The 23,035-nt window shown below is 40.6% G+C and overlaps 3 protein-coding genes across 3 annotated transcripts; all 3 read right to left on the bottom strand.

Moving 5' to 3' along the window:
- Positions 1-1,865: 1,865 nt before the first annotated feature.
- Positions 1,866-4,576, bottom strand: LOC146509390 (uncharacterized). Its single transcript, XM_085175449.1, has one exon. It carries the CDS (start codon positions 3,225-3,227, stop codon positions 1,866-1,868), a length of 1,362 nt encoding a protein of 453 aa, XP_085031575.1. The 5' UTR covers positions 3,228-4,576.
- Positions 4,577-4,676: 100 nt separating this feature from the next.
- On the bottom strand, positions 4,677-16,947 carry acat1 (acetyl-CoA acetyltransferase 1). The gene is made up of 12 exons (XM_085174895.1): positions 16,804-16,947; positions 12,562-12,609; positions 12,359-12,476; positions 12,083-12,178; positions 11,727-11,827; positions 11,359-11,502; positions 11,124-11,274; positions 10,937-11,032; positions 10,356-10,469; positions 9,579-9,643; positions 7,482-7,639; positions 4,677-5,069 (listed from the first exon to the last, which is right to left on the bottom strand). Exons 1-12 carry the CDS (start codon positions 16,852-16,854, stop codon positions 4,949-4,951), a joined length of 1,263 nt encoding a protein of 420 aa, XP_085031021.1. The 5' UTR covers positions 16,855-16,947; the 3' UTR covers positions 4,677-4,948.
- Positions 16,948-18,645: 1,698 nt separating this feature from the next.
- On the bottom strand, positions 18,646-22,781 carry LOC146509388 (collagenase 3-like). Its single transcript, XM_085174881.1, has 10 exons — positions 22,435-22,781; positions 22,095-22,336; positions 21,858-22,006; positions 21,439-21,567; positions 21,157-21,318; positions 20,925-21,054; positions 20,694-20,827; positions 20,452-20,611; positions 19,927-20,030; positions 18,646-19,465 (listed from the first exon to the last, which is right to left on the bottom strand). Exons 1-10 carry the CDS (start codon positions 22,531-22,533, stop codon positions 19,356-19,358), a joined length of 1,419 nt encoding a protein of 472 aa, XP_085031007.1. The 5' UTR covers positions 22,534-22,781; the 3' UTR covers positions 18,646-19,355.
- Between the last annotated feature and the right edge of the window lie 254 nt (positions 22,782-23,035).

Genomic DNA, 23,035 nt, shown 5'->3' with positions numbered 1-23,035 from the left:
ATGACGCTCCCGCGGTAATAGACCTTCCAGCCCTGTATTCCAGCCCTAAACCAAACCTTATCCCTAGCCCTAACCATAACCTTTTCCCGGAGCTTAACCAGGACTTTACTGATGTTAAATAGCCTGTTTCTAAGCGATTTGAAGAAAAAGAGCGAACATGTGTAGATTGAGTCCACACGGTTCTCATTTTTCCTCATTTTTCCGAGGTCGTCGTTTAGGAACGTGGTGGGTAGCCGAAAACGTAATATGTTGACGATTTGTCACCTAGCGTAAAATGTTACGCTTTGGGAGTGAGAACGTGTGGGAGAAAACGCACTCCGCTCCTGGCAATACACAAACACATACACACATTGGCGGGCAATCCACTATATCGAGGGTTAAAATCCCGCATAACTCAACAGCTGTACTGTCAAGTTTCACACCATATAATCCCACACAGACTGGAGCTCAGCAACACTCTTAAGTAGGGCGCTACTAACGAGGCCCATCAGCTGGAGCTCGTGACGGCTGACGAGCGGTCGCGACCAGAGATGGGCAGTAACGCATTACTTGTAACGCATTACTGTAATCTGATTACTTTTTTCAGGTAACGAGTAAAGTGAGGGATTACTATTGCAAAAACGGTAATTAGATTACCGTTACTTTCCCGTAGGAACGCTGCGTTACTGCGTTACTAAAACTGTGATTTTTTTGCGAGAATGTCTCATGACAGTGACGTAAGCGAGTGCGACGTACGTGACAACAGCTGTGTGCAGATCAACAATGGATCATATATCGAGTGCAGAGAGAGTATGAGCGTGCAGCGTTTAAAGCGTGGAAGTACTGACCTTACTTTGAGTTTGATTCCATAAAAAGTGACAAAAACATTAGTGTCCGTTGTGCGTGGGAAGAAAACTTCTTTTTACAGCGAAAAAAACCCTAAACTTCCGAGCAAGCACCGAGTAGTTACGACGTAATGGGAAACTCACAGAGAAACTCGCGGATTCTTCCACTGACCGCTGCGGCACACCTGCACCAGGGTAAACCTCCGCCTACCCCACTCCTGCTTTACAGGTGAAAATAGAGCAACAGGACCGCTAGTCTTTGACTTTATTTATTTTCTGCTGTGTTTTACTTGCATCTATTTGAAAGACTGAGTGTAAACACAAAAAAAAATATTTTATTTGCTGGAATGTGCAGAAAATAGGTTTAAATGTTAAACTAATTTCTTCCAGTCAGAGAATGTTGCATATAATTAAATTTTTGCTTGATGCATAAAATTAAAAGATTAAAACTAATAAAACAAGTTTTAAAAAGAGACTTTTCCATTTGATTACATTTTGTATGATGGATTATGCAGAAAAAGTAGAATTGGGCTGAAAGATCTATCACTTTATCACCTATTCAGGTTGTAAATCGTGTTTTTAAAAAGTAACTAAGTAACTAAATAATTAATTACTTTTGAAAATAAGTAATCAGTAAAGTAACAGGATTACTTTTTGGGGGAAGTAATCGGTAATTAGTTACTGATTACTTTTTTCAAGTAACTTGACCAACACTGGTCGCAACTTCCCAGGTAGGGATCCCTCCGACGACCCAAAACATCCGGGAGCGAACAAAAACATAGACAGGAAGATGGAGGGAGTAGAAGAGAACACAACCAACACGATACACAGAAAATGAATCTGGACTCCTGGGTTGAACGACCGCGAGGATCATCAACCCGAGGAAAACACAGAATACACACGAGTCCTTGGTCCTCAGACCTGGGACCAAAGACAATTCATTCTTGAATGAAGACATTGATCAGACAGGTGTAAAATGGAGCCACTTGTGTTTATTATTAAATTATTAGGGAGAGAGGGGAGGGACAGGAGAAGGGAAAATTAAGCTGGAACAGAGGTGGAGGAAGATGAGGCAGGAGTAGCCCTCTGGAGGAAGAAGCGGAAGCATTTTTTCTTCTTCTTGAGTTGCTTTTCCACAAACACTTTTTTATCTAGTATGACGGATCTCAACTCGTCCACTGTTTCTGTATTTTGCTTCTCTAGTTTCTTGCATATTTTTTCCACTTCTTCTAATTTGGCTTGTTCTTCTTTGAGCCTTTCTTTTAGTTCTTTAGCTGTTGCCTCCTGTTTTTGCACGTTCTCCTTTTCTCCTTGCAGTTCAGCTGTTGTGTACTTCATTTTGTTGCGAAGTTCTTGCAGTTTTTGGTTTGTCTTCTCAAAGTCCTGGACAAGAAGAAGTTTTTCTTCGTTCTGCTTTATGTATTGTTGTTCTTTCTCTTGACGCAGCTCTTGATATTTGTTCTGTGTTTCATAATGCATTGCCTGCAGTGTTCTGTATTTTCCTTCCATGCCTTGGAGTTGGCATCGCATGTCTCCCTGGTTTATGTCCAGTTGTTCTTTCACTTTGAGGATTTCTGTATTTTTTTGCAAAGCTTCATCGAGCTTTACTCGCAAGCCTTCACTGTTTTTCTCTATGTTCAGAAGCTTGCAATCTAATTCTTTTTGTTTTATCTCCTGTTGCTTTTTCTCTTGAAGCAACTCGTCATATTTGTGCATTGTTTTGTTAAGCCTTGCCTGCAGCATCCTGTCTTTTCCCTCCATGTGTTGGAGTTGGCTCTCCATGTCTCGCTGCTTTATGTCCTGTTGGTTTTTCTCTTCGAGGATTGCTTCATCAAGCTTTACTTGCAACTCGTCATTTTGTTTCTTGATGTTCTTAAACTCGCGGCCCATTCGCTTTTGTTTGATCTGCTGTTGCCTTTTCTCTCGAAGAACCTCTTCATTTGTTTCCTGATATTTATCATCCCTTGCTTTTACCACTCTGTATTTTATCTCCATCTTTTCGAGTTGATCGTGCATCTGTCTCTGTCTCATGTCCTGTTGTTTCTTCTCTTGGAGGATTTCTTTAATTTTTTCTAGAGCTTCATCCAGCTTTCCTTGGAGCTCTTGGTTCTTTTTCTCCATGTCTTTGATATCCCATTGTTTTTCATCAATAATACTCTCCTTTTCTTGGAGCTGGTAGGACATTTTTTTTAATTGAGCGCTCTGTCTCTCATTTTCCTCCACCAATAACGCAATCTTCTCTCTGTTAAGAAGATTTTCATTCTCCATTTCTGCCAAGCGCTTCTCCTCTAATTCAACTTGTTCATCCCAAGGAAGAGAGGAGAGGTAAGGGTCTTCTGGTTCATCCCAGGGAAGAGCACCGGGGTCAACTTCTTGACTTTTTGGTTCTTCTCCTTGAGACATGTTGGAGTCTGAGGTCAGGATCCAAATGTTTCCAAATGCTTCTCTGGCGAACAGTTGAGGGCTGCAAACAGAAATGCTGCCAGTAATTGACTAAAAGTCGTTGTTTTTCACCGTTATTTGTCCGTTTTAGGATCAAATGATCACGTTGGTGCTAATACTCTAAATCTGTGTGACAAACAGTCGAAGGCTGTGAACATAAATGCTGCGAGTAACGGACTAAAAGACGTTGCATTTCACCCCTATTTATGGGTTTAAGGATCAAAAGATAAAAGGAAGAATTGGAGGTAAGATTCTAAATGTGTGTGACGTCATCATTCTGTAAGCCAATTCGATTTGAATCTGGGAAATTTTGACAGTCAGAAATATTATAATTCAGATCAGTACATTTACATATTTTTGTATCTATAAAAAGGAAGCTGACACTCGCAAGACTTTATCAAAGGTGTGAGCATCACAGCAGAGGCCTTTGTGTCAAAGTAGCTGAAGATAAAACACAGAAAAACATGAAGGTGATTTTCCTGGCCTGGGATTTTATAAAAAAATATTCTGCAGTACATCAAAAACGAAAGAAAACCATTAATCAACTTATGAACATTACCTCTGAAGTTACAGCGGTTTTATTAGAGACACGGCTGAGCGTTTTGCATTTTGCATAATTTTAAAAAGTTGAAATTTGTTCAGTATTGAACGGCAGAAATTAGGTTTTCTTTTCGGAAGTAAGTGAAAGGAAAATAAAACAGCGGCCGACAGCGCTGTAAACAACGGTAGACTTGTGCGTAACAAGCAAGCGAATAATGAAGAAAACAGATTTTTAGACGGGAAACTGTTCTTGAAGTACAGAGAGAGAGAGAGAGAGAGAGAGAGAGAGAGAGAGAGAGAGAGAGCTGTGCATGAAGTGTGATTTTATCATGGTGGAAGCAAAACAGCAAAAGTCAGAGGGAATTCATGACGATGTTTATTTGAAGCGCAGTTTGGATCTTCTTTTGCTGCTGGTTCGGTCAATATTGTTTGGAGAGAAATCAAACTAACAGCTTTAGAATCAGCGCAAAAAGGGCGTAAACACAAAGCGTGGACCCGCCGAAACATCAGAATCAGCGAGCTGTCGGCTTTCAGCCCCGACCGTGTCCGTGCCGTCAGGTGAGAAAGGCGACATCTCACTGATTCTGATCCGTCGGCGGGTCCGTGGTTTGTGTTTACGTCTTTGTGCAGAATCCGTGTTCCTGCTCTCATTTACTGTCTTAGCTGTTTGGTGGTTGTTGAAATTTTGTGAGGTTTAACCTGAGATTCTGGCATTTCGGGCAAAATAAATTTATATTAAAAAATCGATTCAGGATTTTAATGAATCGATTTCACGTTATCCAAGCCAGAATCGATTTTAATCGATAAATCGATTATAAAAACCCACCCCTAGTAAATACACACGCTCACAACAGACCAATAACAAGACAGTGCTTTCAAAAAACTATTTATTTAACCAGTTAAACATTATTCTATTTTTTGCACAAGACGTGTTCTCAAACAAGAGGAGTGTTTTGTACACTGGAGTCACGACATCACAGGAATCCCGTATTGCTGTTCGCTAAGGCCGCTAGCATTAACGTAACAGATTCTTTCTTCACAATTAACAGGAGCTTATAGATGTGAGAGTCCTTTGGAACCAGCAGACAGTCACTGCACAGTTCAACACTCTTAAAGGAGCAGGAGCTTCTTGCCAGGTCTTCTTACAGCTTCTGGATCAGAATAGAAGAAGCTCCGCCGCCTCCGTTGCAGATGCCCGCCAGCCCGTACTGACCAGACTTCAGGTTGTGCACCATGTGACCCACAATTCTTGCACCAGACATCCTGACAGAGGAAAGAGAAATAGAGGGCAATAGTTTCTTTTCTACTCTAGGTTTAAAAAGCCATGTCGTACTACAGAAGTGCACAGAAATCAAACATGGGACTGTATTTAAGGTAGGCACACGTAATTAGTGTCAGATGTCAGAAAAAGCAAACAGTTTGTGCTATGCTGTTGTGATTTATGATAAATGAGGTTGGATAAAGAGAACTGTTGAACAATAAATACAACTGATGGAATGCAATAAAGATGTTAAACGGACAAGATAAGTACGGCTGGAGTTATTGGACTGTAGCAAATCTAATTCATAACAGTGGCATCACGTCAGCCCCGCCATCGAACACCTCGGCGGCTTCAAGCGTAGGCCGAGTCATTTTGGGAATGATTAATTTGGACTGTTCTTTTTCCAGAGGGGAATGATTTTTCTGAGATTTTCTTTAATGATTTTTCTTTAATGACTTTCAATAAATTGGGTAAACAGGTTTGAATTTATTTTGGATTTTCTCTCATCTATACGTGTTTAATACTATATATACAGGCTCAAATATACATACACACCTATTTATATTGCTTAAATGTCTCTTAGCAAGTTAATCTCGGCCATGGCACCTTTGTTAGCCATTGACAAGCTTCTAGAATAATTCAGGCTGGACATTTGAGCACACTGACTTTGTAGAGTTAATTTAAATTATGTGGTTTGTTGGCACAGAGCTGGCTTTTTAAGCATAGCCAACAAAGTCTCAATTGCTAAGGTCAGTGCTTAGAGAAGATCCACATACCTGTGGTTAAGCATTGCTCCAGTTAAATAATTAATAATAATAATGGATTGGATTTATATAGCTCTTTTCAAGGCACCCAAAGTGCTTTACAATGCGTCTGTGAAGGTTCTCAGTCATCCAGGTCATCGTAGTCAAAGGAGCTTGCAAAGAAAAGCGTCTGGACTTCTTTAAGTTACTTGAAGACGTTTCACCTCTCATCCGAGAGGCTTCTTCAGTTCTAAGGTCAAATGGTGGAGAGTCCCAGATATAAACCTAGTGGGAGTTTCCCCCCACAGAGGGACAAAAGGACCCCCTGATGATCCTCTAATCGCCTGAGCCAAGGTGTGGAACTGGGTGTGGGTCCCAATCAGCCAGAGTTTCGGGTGAGTTCATTGTGAAACCTGGCCCCACCTTATCATGCGAATTCCTGAGGTCAGATGGCCCAGGATGTGAGTGGCGTTAAGGCGTCTGGGAAGGGATCTCAAAACTGGATTATAGATGGCAGACAGTTGGTGTCGTACAGCATACACCACATTTCACAGACTTAACAATGTGGTGTATGCTGTACTGTGCAGCGAGGAATGCCCAGACCTCTACATTGGAGAGACCAAACAGCCACTTCACAAGCGCATGGCACAACACAGAAGAGCCACCTCCACAGGACAAGACTCAGCTGTCCATCTGCATCTTAAGGATAAAGGACACTCTTTCGAGGATGCCAATGTTCACATTTTGGACAGAGAGGACAGATGGTTTGAAAGAGGAGTGAAAGAAGCCATCTATGTCCACTGTGAGCGACCATCTTTGAACAGAGGCGGTGGTTTACGACACCAACTGTCTGCCATCTATAATCCAGTTTTGAGTTCCCTTCCCAGACGCCTTAACGCCCACTCACATCCTGGGCCATCTGACCTCAGGAATTCGCATGATAAGGTGGGGCCAGGTTTCACAATGAACTCACCCGAAACTCTGGCTGATTGGGACCCACACCCAGTTCCACACCTTGGCTCATGCGATTAGAGGATCATCAGGGGGTCCTTTTGTCCCTCTGTGGGGGGACACTCCCACTAGGTTTATATCTGGGACTCTCCACCATTTGACCTTAGAACTGAAGAAGCTTCTCGGATGAGAGGTGAAACGTCTTCAAGTAACTTAAAGAAGTCCAGACGCTTTTCTTTGCAAGCTCCTTTGACTGCTTTACAATGCCACTATTCATTCACTCTCACATTCACACACTGGTGGAGGCAGCTACGGTTGTAGCCACAGCTGCACTGGGGCAGACTGACAGAAACGAGGCTACCACATGGCGCCATCGGCCCCTCTGACCAACACCAGTAGGCGGTAGGTAAAGTGTCTTGCCCAAGGACACAACGACCAGGACAGAGAGCCCGGGGATCGAACCGGCGACCTTCCGGTTACAGTTGCGCTTCCCAACCCCCTGAGCCACAGTCTGACAAAGCCAAAACAGTTAGCAGGGCTGTCACGTGTCTTACTTGCCAGGTTTCTTGTTTGCGAAGAGAAACAGTTATGATGTATTTTCTGCAATATTATGGGCCACATCTGAATATTTCAGACAAATGTAAACACATTTAGTAGAAAAAAATACTTTTGAGAAGAACCCGATGAGTTAAAGTTGTAACATTTTGTTGTGCCACCTACCCAATGGGGTGTCCCAGTGACACAGCTCCCCCGTTAACGTTGACTTTTGCTGGGTCGATGTTCAGCATCTTGATGTTCGCCAGCACAACCACGCTAAAGGCCTCATTGATCTCCCACATGGCAATATCATCCTTCTTCAGCCCCGCTGCATCCAGCACCTGACAGACACACACACACGGGTCCAGTCATACACACATATGGGTCTAAATAATTATTATATTACGCTTTTGTACATACTTTTAATTTAACCTAAAAATATAAATATGAACAATCTTTAGTAATCACAAAACAAATATAACCCAGGTAAATACGACATGCAGTTTCTAAATGATGATGTCATTGTGTTGTTGTGTCACCCTTTGCAGCAAGAAGCACGATCACGCATTTGTGATAACTGACGATGAGCCTGTCAGGTTGGGCTGCTCAATTAATCGAATTTTAATCTCGATTACGATCTGGGCATTCAACGATCAATAAAAATGACTGAGCCGATTATTAGCCCCTCCCACGTGCTTTACTCTCGCGCTGCTCCGTGTGGCAAATCGAGCGCACTTCTCTGCATTTCGAACACGCGTCACAACAATTAAGAGCAGCGGTCCCCAACCTTTTTTGCGCCACGGACCGGTTTATGCCCGACAATATTTTCATGGACCGGCCTTTAAGGTGTCGCGGATAAATACAACAAAATAAAACTAGTACTGGTACTGAAAAAAAGAAGATTTATTCATAACACACGTGAAAAGACCCAGGAAAACCAAGTAAACGATAAAAACGATAACAAAATAACGCTGATAACCGATAAAAACCCTGAAAACTATACATTTCACACCTGAGCCTCAACTCTCGCGGCCCGGTACCAAACGACTCACGGAGGCCCGGGGGCTGGGGACGCTGATTAAGAGGACCCGAGGGAAGCTCGGAAAGCTAAGCAGAAGTTATTTGGAGAGGAGAGTGACTGCTGTTGGTGAAAAGAGGTAAAAAAAAAACTTGAGTGGTGTGGAAACATTATGGGTTCGCGGAGTCAGACGTGGATCAAGTAGACACAGTGTGTAAACTTTGCTACAGTGTCGTAGCTGCACCACAGAGCAACACTGCAAAGTTCACTAAACATAGATGTTTACATTTTTCATTTATTTCTTATATTGCAAACATTCGCACTGTTATCAGTATTTGCACTATTTTATATTATTTTTGACAATCTTTAAAGTCATTATTCAACACATTGTTATTGTTAAATAAATATCGTCAAATAATCGAGATCTCAATTTCAGTGAAAATAATCGTGATTATCATTTTTGCCATAATCGAGCAGCCCTACTTTCAGGTTGGACTGGGAGGAATTCTTTGTTCACCTTTTGTCTCCCACATCCACAGAATATTTTCCCAAAGGTTTTGGGGTATTTACCAAAATCATCAAGATCTTTTGATGATTTTTTTGAAAAAAATGAAGTTTTTTTCAAAAAAAAGCTTCATTTTTTTTTTGAAAAATGGAGTTTGTGTTTATTTTGGTCATCAGTGGTTTCGTCCTTGAAACTCTCCCATTTGTGGTCAGGCTTATTCTTATATTATGTAATCTTGACTGGAAGAAGTGAGGCCTGCAGTTCTTTAGATGCTATTCTGGGTTCTTCAGTGACCTCCTACACGAGTTGTTGATGTGCTCTGGCAGTGCTCATCTTATTCCTCCTTGCACACAGGGGCAGACACCAGTCCTGATGATGGGTTGAGGACCTTCTATGGCCCAGTCCAGCTATCCTAAAGTAACTGCCTGTCTGTTTGAATCTCTCCCATGCTCTTGAAATTGTGCTGGGAGACACAGAAAGCCTTCTGTCAATGGCAGATGTTGATGTGTCGCCCTGTCAGAGTTGGTCTACCTGTGTAACCTCTGTAGGGTCCAAGTATTGCCTCATACTACTAAAAGCACAAGGTGATACAGAGACTGGCCTAATAGAGGACTAGTCTCATCAAACTAGTGAAAAAACAGAAAAGACGAGGAGGGAAAAACTGTTGGTGGCCTCAATCTGTAAAACCATGTTTTTGGGGGTTGTGTCAATGTTGCAAAATAATTAGAAAGTGCCAGACTACATGCTCATAACCCACCTTTGGTACAGCAAATGCAGGAGCAATGGGGAAGTCGATGGGTGCAACTGCAGCATCGGCAAAAGCTGTGTAAAACAAATCAGAGAATGTACAGATATAAATGAACTGTTTGGCAACCAAAAGTCATCCAAAGATGCTCTCAGGAGGAAACAAGAAACACTTTCATTTCAAAAGTAGTTCATTTTACCACAGTGACTTGATATAAACAAGAACTGGTGTCAGATTCAAAAGGATGCATTGAAAAACAACAACTAAACAAAGCCAGCTAACGGTTTAACAACAGAAGATTTTTTATGACAGATTTTTGCTACTTTAATGAAGATAGTTGAACAGATACCACTGGAACAAATGATGGTCAAATGTATCACGTCAGCTTCCACCCAGTTCTTTTCACTTTATATAGGTCCAACTATTTGGAGCCAGTCGGCCTTTGGGTTTGCAATAACCCACTTTTAAAGATGCCTCTAACAAATATCAATGCTTAAACTTATTTGCTGTTTTCTTGTGATTTTAAATGCTCTGAAAAAAGCATAAAAAAAAGAGCGGTCAATGTGGTTCTGCCAGAGGTTTCTTCCTGTTAAATGTTTTTCTTTCCCACTGTCACCAAGTACTTGATCATATGGTGTCAGGTAATTATTGGGGTTAGGTTTTACACTGTCTTTTTGTTTTTTCCAGCAATATCGACCAGCACTGCCTCCTTCTTCACCTTGTGAGTGCAAACCAAGAACAAACCAACAGTAAAGCTCTTCATGAAGCAAGCGTCCACGAAAAACTTACAAACAACCCTGGCCAGTGGAGTCACATTGAGTCTTTTTGCTGCGTCTGCTGTCATTAAAACAAGAGCTGCAGCTCCGTCGTTCAGTGTGCTGGCATTGGCTGCTGTCACCGTGCCTGAAAACAGCAAAATAAAAAAATAAATTACACCTTTAATAACGCACAGATGAGCAACCACATTACTGTTATTAACATTTCCTGTAGCAGCAGAACTACTTGTACAATTTTTTTAAAAGTTATTTTAATAAAAACAGATTTATGTGTGTGAGTTTATTAAAAAATAAATAAATAAATAATAAAACACACCTGATCACGCCCAGTACACACTGTATTTGTCTGATGTTACACGTCTTAGTTAAAAACATTAAAGAAAATCTCATTTTTAATCTTTTTGTTTTTCATAGGGGGTCATATGATTGTTGGGTTTTCTCTGTATCTATGAAGCGCCTTGAGGCGACTTTTGTTGTGATTTGGCGCTATATAAATAACATTGAATTGAATTGAATTATTTTAATTAGTGTTAAAGTGCAAGAAGAATGTGGATGCTTCACACAGCTTCATGTTGCTCTATGACTCATCGTTACCGTTCTCTTTCTGGAACACAGCCCTCAGTTTGGGGACTTTGCTAAAGTCGACCCGTCTCCACTCCTCATCCTCAGACACCACCACATCAGGTTTGCCTGCAAAACCCCATCAACAACATTAGCTGTGCAATAACACTAATTAAAGTCACTGGGCCGAGACAAACATGGTATTCCCATCTTCCTGTACCTTTCTGGGGAATAGTAACAGGTATTATCTCCTTTGCCAGCACACCGGCCTCGTGCGCTGCTTTGCTGCAGCTATAAGAGTTGATGGCGTACGCGTCCTGCTCCTCTCTGCTGATTTTGCAGTTCTTGGCTGTGTTTTCTGCACAGTTACCCTGTAAGAGAGCAACAATATTATAATGCTCTAAATGCATATAGGCCTTATAATTTTCCAATAATAAGCAGAACATGAGGATCACCATGTGGAATTTGTTGTAGACATCAGTGAGTCCGTCCTTCACAATGAGGTCTTCCATCCTCACTCCTCCGTAGGATGGGGTCTCTCTTGCCATCACATAAGGTACATTGGACATGCTCTCCATGCCTCCTGCCACCATCACATCCTAAGTCACACATATAGAACTACAGTCAGAGTAATTTGCATTACAAAGCCGGAATAGCCCATTATAAACAAACGTTTCTTTCAGTCCTGATAAACACGTGCATTTATGCATCTATCAGGATCACATCTGTGATCGAGTACTAGCATGACAGCACAAGATGCAGTATTTCAGAAGAATCTGCACTCGTGTTTTGTTACAGCTTGCATATTTAATGCTGATAATACCTGGTGTCCACACATTAGACTCTGAGCTGCCATCATGATGGACTTCATTCCAGACGCACAGACTTTGTTGATGGTTGTTGCTGGTGTGCTGAGGGTCAGTCCTGTAGAGGCAATCAGAGACATCATTCTTACTAAAACAGAAATTAGATGAAGACATCTTCTCACCAGCTCTGGATTCTGCTTGGATGCACATTTGAAACTGCAGCAAATTTGCCTCCGATGTCAACAGATAATATTCAAAAAACAATGTTTAGCTCAACAAATTGGGAATAATTCATATTGCAGACTCAAAAATATCCCTCAAGGCAGCACAGATGTATCAATATTGTGGGTTAAATACAGCCGAGTGGTCATACCTGCACCGAGCAAGGCCTGTCGTGTGGGGGCCTGTCCTTCGCCAGCCTGAAGCACATTGCCCATGTAGACTTCCTTCACTTCTTCCGGAGCAATTCCTAAACACAAAGGCAACATACTGAACGTGCACAGCTGCCTCAGTTTTAATGCAGCCCTGTTTCCACTCATGAGAGACAGATACTCAACCCATTATTTGGACACAGCACCAGCTGATGTTGATCTAGCAACAGAGGAAAGGGGATCCGTCCGAGCAGCGAAAGTGAAGTGGCCGAACATACCTGCTTTGTCAATGGCCCCCTTGATGGCAACAGAGCCCAGTTTGGTGGCTGGAACTGAAGCTAGGCTGCCTTTGAAGGATCCCATCGGAGTGCGGACTGCGCTGACAATGACGACTTCCTATGACCATACATTTAGTGTATATATGTTATTGTGCTCTACAGAGGATTAACTGTCAGTGCAGGCTCTCAGTGATAGTACTTACATTGAGGGAAGGATGAGATGTGTAGGTTCTTGACAGATACTTGTGAGCCTACAGTGACAAGATCATAAGTGTTATAAATAATAAGTGAACATAAGTATTCAGCTAATATAATGGTAAATGGTAAATGGCCTGTATTTTTATAGCGCCTTACTAGTCCCTAAGGACCCCAAAGCGCTTTACATATCCAGTCATCCACCCATTCACACACACATTCACACACTGGTGATGGCAGCTACATTGTAGCCACAGCCACCCTGGGGCGCACTGACAGAGGCGAGGCTGCCGGACACTGGCGCCACCGGGCCCTCTGACCACCACCAGTAGGCAACGGGTGAAGTGTCTTACCCAAGGACACAACGACCGAGACTGTCCAAGCCGGGGCTCGAACCGGCAACCTTCCGATTACAAGACGAACTCCCAACTCTTGAGCCACGATCGCCCATAATGCCTATGACAGGTGTCTGACCTTTGTTTTGTGGGTCTGATGGACCCAACACATTTAGGGCATTTTTTTTTATCCAATACAACCATAACAATGTATCTAAAAGTACTTAACAGATGTTTATTTTACCCCAAGTCCAAGTAATATAGATAGACCATATATTAGAGGTGGGAATCACCATACATCCCACGATACGATATTATCACGATACTTAACGCATGATACGATATTATTGCAATTTTTAAAAATATTTTGCGATATTCAGATTCTGTACATAAAGGTAAACTTTATCAATATTCATTTTATCTAATATCAAAGTCTCACACTCAGTCTTTCTCTCATTTCAGTTTTATTGTTGACAAACTGAACGGTTTGTATTACAGTCTAGTCCAACTTAACTGAATCAACCATCTGGTACAATTATAGCTATTCTGAACTATGCAGTTTATGAAAACTATGCAGCCCCTTCAGCAACTGAAGAATTTGAAAGTAAATTAAAACAAAATATCATTTATATTAAATAAAGTTTTAAACTTAATTAAAATAAAACATGTCTTAAATTAAAATAAGTAAACTGTCATGTTTATTGCTGCCAAAAACAAGTTAAACACATTTGGACAGTGAAGGAATGTCAGGATTCTTGCTCAGAAAAAGGATCAACATGCTCTGAAGTCAGAGCACAAAAACCTTTTTTGTAACAAAATATCGATTTCTGCTGTCCCTGTATCGATACATTATTAGCAAACAAAATATCACGATGCTACACAGTATCGATTTTTCCCCACCCCTACCATATATACGGTTAATATTTGGTCATTTACTTCTATTGAAGCCCATTTATGAAATATGCTGTTTGATTTTTGGTCATAAAATGTAATAGAAATAGTAAATTGAATCAAATATAAAGGCAAAAAAATGTCATCACTACTGACATTTATATCTTTCAACAGATTGATATATCATCTACAAGCAGCCTTTTTGTGCTACCCTATACAACAGTGTGTGTTACATATGTACTACTTGCCGTCCACCTCTGACACACACATTGAAGCTTGTCTTTCTGTTGCTACGGATCAAATCAGGGAACATCTACTGACATTGGATGAAGAGTAAAAATCAGCTTTGACGCCCTCCACAAGATGGACCACCATTTGTGCTGGCCCTGGTTGCACCATGCTACCAGCCAAGCTGAATGGCTCATTCTTTGGGCGAGGAGACTATTCAGTCTCACCATTTTTGATATCCAAGGGTTTGCTTTGGGGCAGGTGTTCAGTGTCAAATCCTGTCTTCGTGCTCACTTTCAGACTCTGAACTGATGGTGCTGCTTTGGCTCACCTGGCTGAGGAAGTGACCAACGTATGGAATTTAGAGCCCCAGATCATTGATTGTGTGTTATACCCCTTCACTCTCGCCCTGCCCTGATGTCTACTTTCTGCACTGTTCTATCCAATAAAGGCAAAATGACTCATGTTCTGAAAACTCTTCCCGTCTGTCATCTTCCAAATGTTCTCTCTTGTCTAAAAGTCCTGAAACTCCCCAATCAGAGAATCCTTTCAATGATATGGAGAATTACAAGAACAATTACAAGAATGAAGGTGACTGAAATGTTTGAACCTTGTGGGAGTTCGCCTTGTAATCGGAAGGTTGCCGGTTCGAGCCCCGGCTCGGACAGTCTCGGTCGTTGTGTCCTTGGGCAAGACACTTCACCTACCGCCTACTGGTGTTGGCCAGAAGGGCCGATGGCGTGATATGGCAGCCTCGCTTCTGTCAGTCTGCCCCAGGGCAGCTGTGGCTACAACTGTAGCTGCCTCCACCTGTGTGTGACTGGGTGTGTAAAGCACTTTGGAGTCCTTAGGGACTAGTAAAAGCGCTATACAAATACAGGCTATTTACCATTTACCATATGTATACACCACATAGTAGAAACAGGTTTTGTAAAACGTTCAAACGTCCTGAGGCTTTGAAACTTTCTGACACCCGTCTCCACCGTAACATCTGCAGGCCACTTTTAACTATTGTCACAGTCTCATAATCCTATTCTGTGAAACAATAACACAGGCAGCTGCTGCACAAGTCTAAATAAGGGTACTTGTTATATCAGGCTATTGATAATTATGAAAACAGCAGGTGTTATCGCGGCTAAATCCCACACAAACAGGGAAAGAAAAACATTGAGACTGTTAAAGACAACAAGCTGTGACTGTAAAGAGCAGAGTACCTATTTAAAACAATTTATAGAATTAAACATACTGACAAACGAGGGCTATATTGATTGTGACAGCCACACAGGTTTTCAGCTTTCAGACTGAGTTGGCCTGGTTTTTTCCCTCCAAGTCACCTCCTCAGCTTTGTAAAAAAAAAAAAGAGTTTGGATGTGTTTAGTTGATGTTTTAGTCGTCTGACACTTTCCATCATCAGGTTTGTTCCACACAGCCAAACAAAGCTAGAAGCAGCTCTGATGTTTTAGATACCTTTTTGAATCTAAGCAAACACAACACAGTTAAGAGGTTGCTCCTGAACTTTTGCAACGTGTCAGTCTGAGTCTGCGGTTTTAATTACACTGAAACTGCATCTGCATGCAGCTCTCCTGTTTTTTATGAGACATTTACACCGAGAGAATTAGTGGGAATAAAAAAGAAAGAGAAGTTTTTCTTTTTGTTTTTTGAGGTCAAGGACTCATTTGTAATGACAATTATTAACAAATAGTAACAAATGATATTATTTTATAGTAATAGCACAACAATTCTTTAATTTTCATTGGTTTCATTACTACAGTCAAAATAATACGTTTCTGAATGTGCAGGATGTTAGACTGTGTGTGAAGCCACTTGATGCAGCAAATATCATTTTCTGTTAAAAGTAAAAAACTTGCATGAGCAAATAATAATTCCAGTAAAATCATATTTATTCAATTACACTTTCTGGTGTTTTAGTGAATGAATACTCTATATTAGTCTTCACAATCCACAGCATAAATAACAATGAGAGATCTAGTATTAATTTTCTTACATGTGCACGTGCCCGTTTGTCTTAATTAAAAACATTCACTTAATAATTACAAACACCAGCGCACATGACTCAGTCCCGGGGAAAAACAAACAAACAAACACACACAACAACAACAAACCCAAATTCTGCCGCTTCACCTGTCCAGAAGCAGCAGCTAAGCCATGTGTCATAACTGGGACGAAACGTGTCAAACACGATTACAGTGCGAGATCATTAAAAATGGGTTATTTTATATGTTCTTCACAGAAAATTAGCCGATAAATCTGAAAAACGTTACGTTTACTAAACAATGAAAAGGTGTCCCACAGACCCGAACATCACACGTTAGAATCAAGCTCTAGAATAAAACGGTCACCGTGAAAAATATGATAATAAAAGGCAGGTATTCAGGTAATATCAGCTGCCTAATGAAGTGACAGGAGCTAGAGTTTCAATGGTACTCTTTGTGGGCGCTTTGAGTTCTAACTAAGCTAGCTGCAGCTGATGCTATAGCTAGCCTGTTTTGGTGTCAACTAGTCCTTTCTGGTACACTGTCGACTGTATTGAAGCCAGTAAAGCATACTACTGCTGCTTCTTTAAAGTACTCTGACCAACCAGCTACAAGTACAGTATGTTTTCAGGTGTTTGCATTACTTTAACCTGCCAAGGACGCTACTCACACACACACACAGAGCAAGGTTAGCACAGCTACTTGAAGTTAACAGGGCCCTGTGCTGCTAGCCTAGCCTTCCTGTGCCTTACAACAACATGACCACAAACCTAAGATGACAGTTTCACAGCTCATCACTTACCAGACGTTTACAGATTTGAGCGTGCATGGTTAAAAGTCCACTGGATGACATTTCTGACTGAGACACAGAACTGACGCTTCACCTTCAGCAGCGCACGACTAAACGCATCAGCCAATCACAGGAGGAGGTGTGCTTCCTACGTCATCTTTGGCTAAGCATTGTAGTTATTGTAGTTTCATCCACAACATCCAACGTGTATTGCTTAAATAAAATATATTGGGTTATATATATAGAATATATTGGGTTTTATATATATATATATATATATATATATATATATATATATATATTTTTTTTTTTTTTTAATTATTTTTTTTTTTAAGATCAACAAACAGTAATCACATGTACCTTGATAATTTTTTAAAAATATATATAAATAAATATTTTATTTTACAGTATTTCACAGGTTCCAGTTCCACTGTTTATTCATTTAAGTGCCAATAGGAAACGTTTCTGCTTAATGAAGAAATGGCTGTTGAATATAAATTGATTCTCTCATGGTCCAGGGACTTTGAGTCAGTATTTTGGGTTTCGTGTGAGGTTTGGGCTCTTGTATTTAAGTCTGGGTGTGTGTATTACAAGTGCATTGCTATTTTCTCTCATCATATATTTTGTCCTCTGTAGTCTATTTATCGTCTGCTCCCCCAGTCATTACCCCATGTCTGACTGGTCCCTCTGTATCCTGTCTCTGTCTTCCTTTTTGTCTGTGTCAAGCTGGTATGTCTCAGTCTGTGTCTCAGTGTTGGTTTTCTGTTTTATTTTGATAGTCCCCCATCATATGTATTACCAGTATGCGTTTTTGTCTGGCAGGAAAGTACGAAGAAGAAATCAAAGAAGAAAGGAGGCCTAATTTATGCCATTGTATCTTTGGTTAGGTTAATGTTTCCCATAAAATAATAACAATTTAAAATGTATAGTTTAATTGCTGGTATTAACTATTTCAGACTAGGTTAGAGAGTGCAATGAGTCAGTTAATATGTTGTCAGCATATTTGGAAATATGCAAAAGTATTTTCATGCAAAATGACACATAATTCCCTGCACTGCAAGCTGATCATTATCTAATCATTTAAAGAATTATAATCCAAGCATTCACTATAATATGGAGCACAAGCTTACCTTCAGCAAAGGTCAGATTATTAACATGATTAGCAGCTATGTTTCAATGCTGTGGAAAAGACTTTAAAGCTTATAATGAGCTAGTTGCATATTTTTTTATGGAAATATTCAGTGCCAGTGTTGTGAATAGGACCAGCATTACCATAAAGCATTCCTGCAAGTGTCAGGCCTATTCAGAACAACAGGAATGTGTTAGTGTGTGTGTGTGTGTCTATAGGGGGAGATATATTCCTTAGATCTGCATGTAAAGGAATTTACGTCATGTTCATGCATGTTCTCTTCATCAACAAGAACATGTTGATTTCAGTCTGAAAAGCCTTGAAGCAGGACATCAGGGTATTTCATCAGCACCGTGTGTGTGTGTGTGTGTGTGTGTGCGCGCGTGTGTGTGTGTCTATGTACAGATTTCTGTGTCGGCGTCTGGCTGTGTGGTAAGCAGAGGTTGTTTTTTCTTCTTTTTCCAAGAAAAACTAAACTAATAAATATGAGTCACTCTAGAAACATCATAATGAAGAAGTCAAGAAGTCCATGAACACAAAGCACTGAATCAATGGCCCATGACGATGACATTCTGCTCCGTACAGATGTGTTGTTATGCCAAGAAGCCATGTAATGTATTTATTATATTGTGTGAGAATGTATTATTTATATTGGATATAATAACCAAAAAGTATCAGATGTATTTAAACAGTTCAGCTTTTATATAAATAAGACATGTAACCATCAGTTATTTAACATTCATACAGTCATTTTTCATATCATAGTTAAGAAACAGTCTAAAGACAAGGAAGTCATTTAGTGTATTTATTAGTGAATGCTCCTTTTAAAATGAAGTCATTTGAGCAATTACAACAAAACACGTTCAGAAAATACATTTGAAGCTGCATTTAGAAGGTTATTAAAATATTCTCAAAATTAATTACTTAATGCAGTGCTCATCAATCTCATACCTTCTGCAGCTATAGCACAATGCAGTATTAAATCCCCCTTTAACATAATACTACTTGTTCAGTTAATATTCTCAAAATCTTTAGAGGGTGTTCAGTCATATCAGGATACCAATATCAGTTTTTAATTCAGTTGTTTCCAGTATAAACTAGTTTTGTTTTGTTTCAGCAAAACTTGCAGCACTAAAACAATCTTATTTGAGCTGTAACTGTTGTTAAAGTACAATGAATTACTCAGGCAAGGGCAAAGATTTTGTGTCCATCTGGGATCAAAATAATTTAGCAGAGGCAAGGATGTGTAGATCATATATTTATAGATTATAGTACTGACTCCTTAAGCCCCACTTTTATTATATGTTTGAAAAGAAACTGAGTGCAGTTTAAACATTTTCAGTGAAGTACTCGAATAATACTGTAGGCTTTGTTTACAGATTTTTGTCTTAGTTTGCACAATTACTACATACTGTAAAAACAAAGACCTATTCGTCTAGTGGTTCGTGCAGCGCAGGAAGTAACTGTTCCTCAACACACGGTGCCGTGTCCCAGTCCCCAGGTCGTACTCAAACATGTAGGGTCCACTGTAAATGTAAGTGTAACCTGCAGAACAATGGCTTAGTGTTAGTCTAAATACTAGTTAAAGAAATGGTTCACAAAAAGAATACATTGTCTTAATTTAACGATATACATGAGGCCACTGCTTTCATGTGTTGGTTATACTAAACTAAAAGACGGTTAGCTTAGCTTAAAGCATAAATACAGCCAGCAGACTTTGCCAAAAAAAATCCACCTACTACTGTCTCTAAGCTCAGTACTTAATACTTAACTGTTGTTCAGGGAGGTTATGTTTTTAGACTCATTATAAAGTAGGTGCCACTTTTCAGTTTTACACTGGAGCGTATAGTTTAAGTGTTAAAGAGTTTTCAAGAGTTTTAGAGCTGCTTCTGGTTCTGCTGTTATGTTAAAAGTGTGGAAATTAGAATGACAGTAGCATGACTTTTAGTCTGGCAAGACATTTTTTTTAAATCTCTAATTTCAGGTTAGCAGTGAGGACCACTCACCTTTGTGCTGGAAAGCTGCCGTAACTCTTCTGGTCAGGCCTGTAAAGGCCTGATTCACCGGTCTGGGATATCCCTGCTCCATAGTCTTTCTGGACTCATCATAACTGGAGAAAAACAGAAAATAGATTGATCCAGTTGACGTTAATAGTATAGAGCAGCGGTCTCCAACCTCTTTTGCGCCACGGACCGGTTTATGCCCGACAATATTTTCATGGACCGGCCTTTAAGGTGTCGCGGATAAATACAACAAAATAAAACTAGTACCGGTACCGAAAAAAAGAAAATTTATTTATAACACACGTGAAAAGACCCAGGAAAACCGAGTTAACGATAAAAACGATAACAAAATAACGCTGAAAACCGATAAAAACCCTGAAAACTATACATTTCACACCTGAGCCTCAACTCTCGCGGCCCGGTACCAAACGACTCACGGACCGGTACCGGTCCGAGGCCCGGGGGTTGGGGACCGCTGGTATAGAGTAGCTCACAGTGAAAATTGGAACTGGTAAACTTTCAACTCACCTGAAGTAATTATTGCCTACAAAGAAGAGAGTTTTGCCAGAGTTTACATCATTAAGGGCAGCGTCGATTTTCCTCACTCCTCTTGGCAGACCAAAAGCAGTTAGTGTTTTAGGGTAGCCCCGCACGGGCTGGTTGCCAGTGAAGGCCCAAACGTTGCGACCTGTAGAAAATGATTGAAAACGCTTAAGTTAGATTCTAAAATATGGAATGTGTTTCTTACATAGATAAGGAGAAACCGGTACCTTTGAACAGAAACACTGTGTCTAACTGTTGGCTCTCATACGCAGCATCGATGTCCACAGGGGCACTGGGCCACAAGCTTCTGATGAGGCTTTGCTGTGGAGTCTGGCTCTGGGGGTAGCTACGCCACAAGAAGCTGATAATAAATAGAGGCAAACATGAGCCATCAAACAATCATTACTAAGCTGTGGATTTAGATGTTTTAGCACTCTGCTGCGGAGCATATCTGAAACCTGTCTTTGAAGAAGATAATCTCTCCTCTGTAGGTTGTGACAGCATCTAATACCATGGTAGAATCACAGGCATCAGGAGTAGTGGGAGGTTTGGGATCATCCACAGAGGGATCCTTCCCAGAGTTTGAACCTAGAATTTAAAAGATACGTTTTGGGAACCCCTGCTTCACAATCCACCAAAGGTCAAAATGAGCAGCAATACCAAAGCAATATTCAGACCCTCAGTACTCACCATAGAGGTACTGAATGCCCCTAACATCATCCTGAGGCAGAACAAAGGTGTCAGGGTTTCTGTAGGAGTACGTTGGGAACATTAGGGCACCAGGGACATTGGAATGACTTAAGCCCAGAGAGTGACCAAACTCATGGGCGGCGACAATGAAGAGGACGACGCCTGAAGCCGAAAACACATAATGGCAGGTCGGTTACAGGACTCAGTGCGACAATGCAGTTATTTTCTAAAATCACAGCACGTAAAGATCAAAAAAGGAAAAATGATAAGTGAAAACCTCACCACGGCTTGAGCGGAACGTGAAAGATTCATCATCGTCAAAATGAGCATCCCCTCCAAGACCATCACCGGGAGCGAAGGCGTGGGCGAGAGTCTTACTGGGCCCATCAAAGGAATTATAATCACCATGTTCTGTTAAATAAGGAAAACAAGCCAAAATTTACAAACCATTTTGTGCACACATTGACATGAAACATTTGGTAAATAGTTATCTCCAAGTGGATCCAAACAGTCAATCTAAAACATATATAACTCTATGTAATACAATATAATGCCGATTAGAGGTATTGTGTGTATAAGTATATGATTTCTTTAGGGTATTCTGATTCTGAGTAACCTATCCATACTTTATTTTCTATTGTTTTAGACTCATATTTTTAATAATGATGCATCTTCCATTGCTGAAAAAAATTTGCACTCACCCCAGCGAGCAAAGGAGATCATAATATCAGCAATGCCGCTGTAGATCCTTGTGAACCTCAGTGGAGTGACTTTGGCCCACACCTGCAGAGCTTTGTCTATGGAGTCATCCACCTCTGCCACAGACATGTCAGGTGTGTAGTTCTCGATCCTGCAGAGCACAACAATATCCAAGAAAATCATTAGTGTGGTCACATTTTCTCACGTTGTGTGTTATGTTGTGTCTTTAGATCATTCACCTGTATGTGAGGCTGTTTGTCTCCCATTTGTTTCTAAAAATGGAGAAACGAGCGACCTGTTCATCGGGAACCCCACAGCGCGGCTTCTTCATCATGGCCAAAGTGTCAGCATCCAGAGACCCGGTGATCTGGAGACCAAAGAATCTCTGCATGTCAGCCAGCTTCTTGTTCAACGGGCTGATGCCCCCTCTGCCAGCTGGACCCTCCTCCTCTGTGAGGTTGAAGAATTTCTTCAGGTAGTTCTGTCAAAAAACATGAGATCTGAACAATATTCGTAATACCCCATAGTCCTAGGACTTGTGTTACAATTATAGGACAAGCAAAGGAAACATATACATACCTTTGCAAAACTTTCATCTTCCACAGAAACTCCAGAAAGCGGCGCAGAGAGAACTGCAGTCGCCAGACTGAACAGAATACACCCGGTGAGAGACCTCATACTTCTTCACTGTTTTGACTTGTGTGCATACATTCAAGTCTGGTGTTATATAGGCTGTGGAGTGGAAGTATCGTTGAGTGGGTGGGTTAAGCAACTACTTCCTTGAGCTGATGACTCAGTAATAGTTATATTTAGGATGACATGACTGAGGAGAAGATCAGCACAGATAGAAAATTCCCAAATCAACTCTGTGATTATGAGATGACACATTACAAAACGTTACATACCGAAACTACAGATTTTTAAACCAAATATTATGTTAATAGTGAAACAGTAAGGGATAATAAAACCAGTGAGTTTTGACTGTTGTACATATCATTGTAGGATCATTCTAGTGTATTTCTTCATCAGTGTTTTGCTGATACTCATTCAGACAATATTGTCTCTATGTATTTAAACAGGAGGGAGATGAAACATTTATTGCATATTTGTCCTTTTACTTTAAATATGTTTCCTAATTTTGCATGTTGTTCGAAGTTATATTACAACAGACACTGTCAAT

Source organism: Neolamprologus multifasciatus, chromosome 10, assembly GCF_963576455.1.
Source record: "Neolamprologus multifasciatus chromosome 10, fNeoMul1.2, whole genome shotgun sequence".
Lineage (NCBI taxonomy): Eukaryota > Metazoa > Chordata > Actinopteri > Cichliformes > Cichlidae > Neolamprologus > Neolamprologus multifasciatus.
This window is presented reverse-complemented; position numbering and strand designations above follow the sequence as displayed.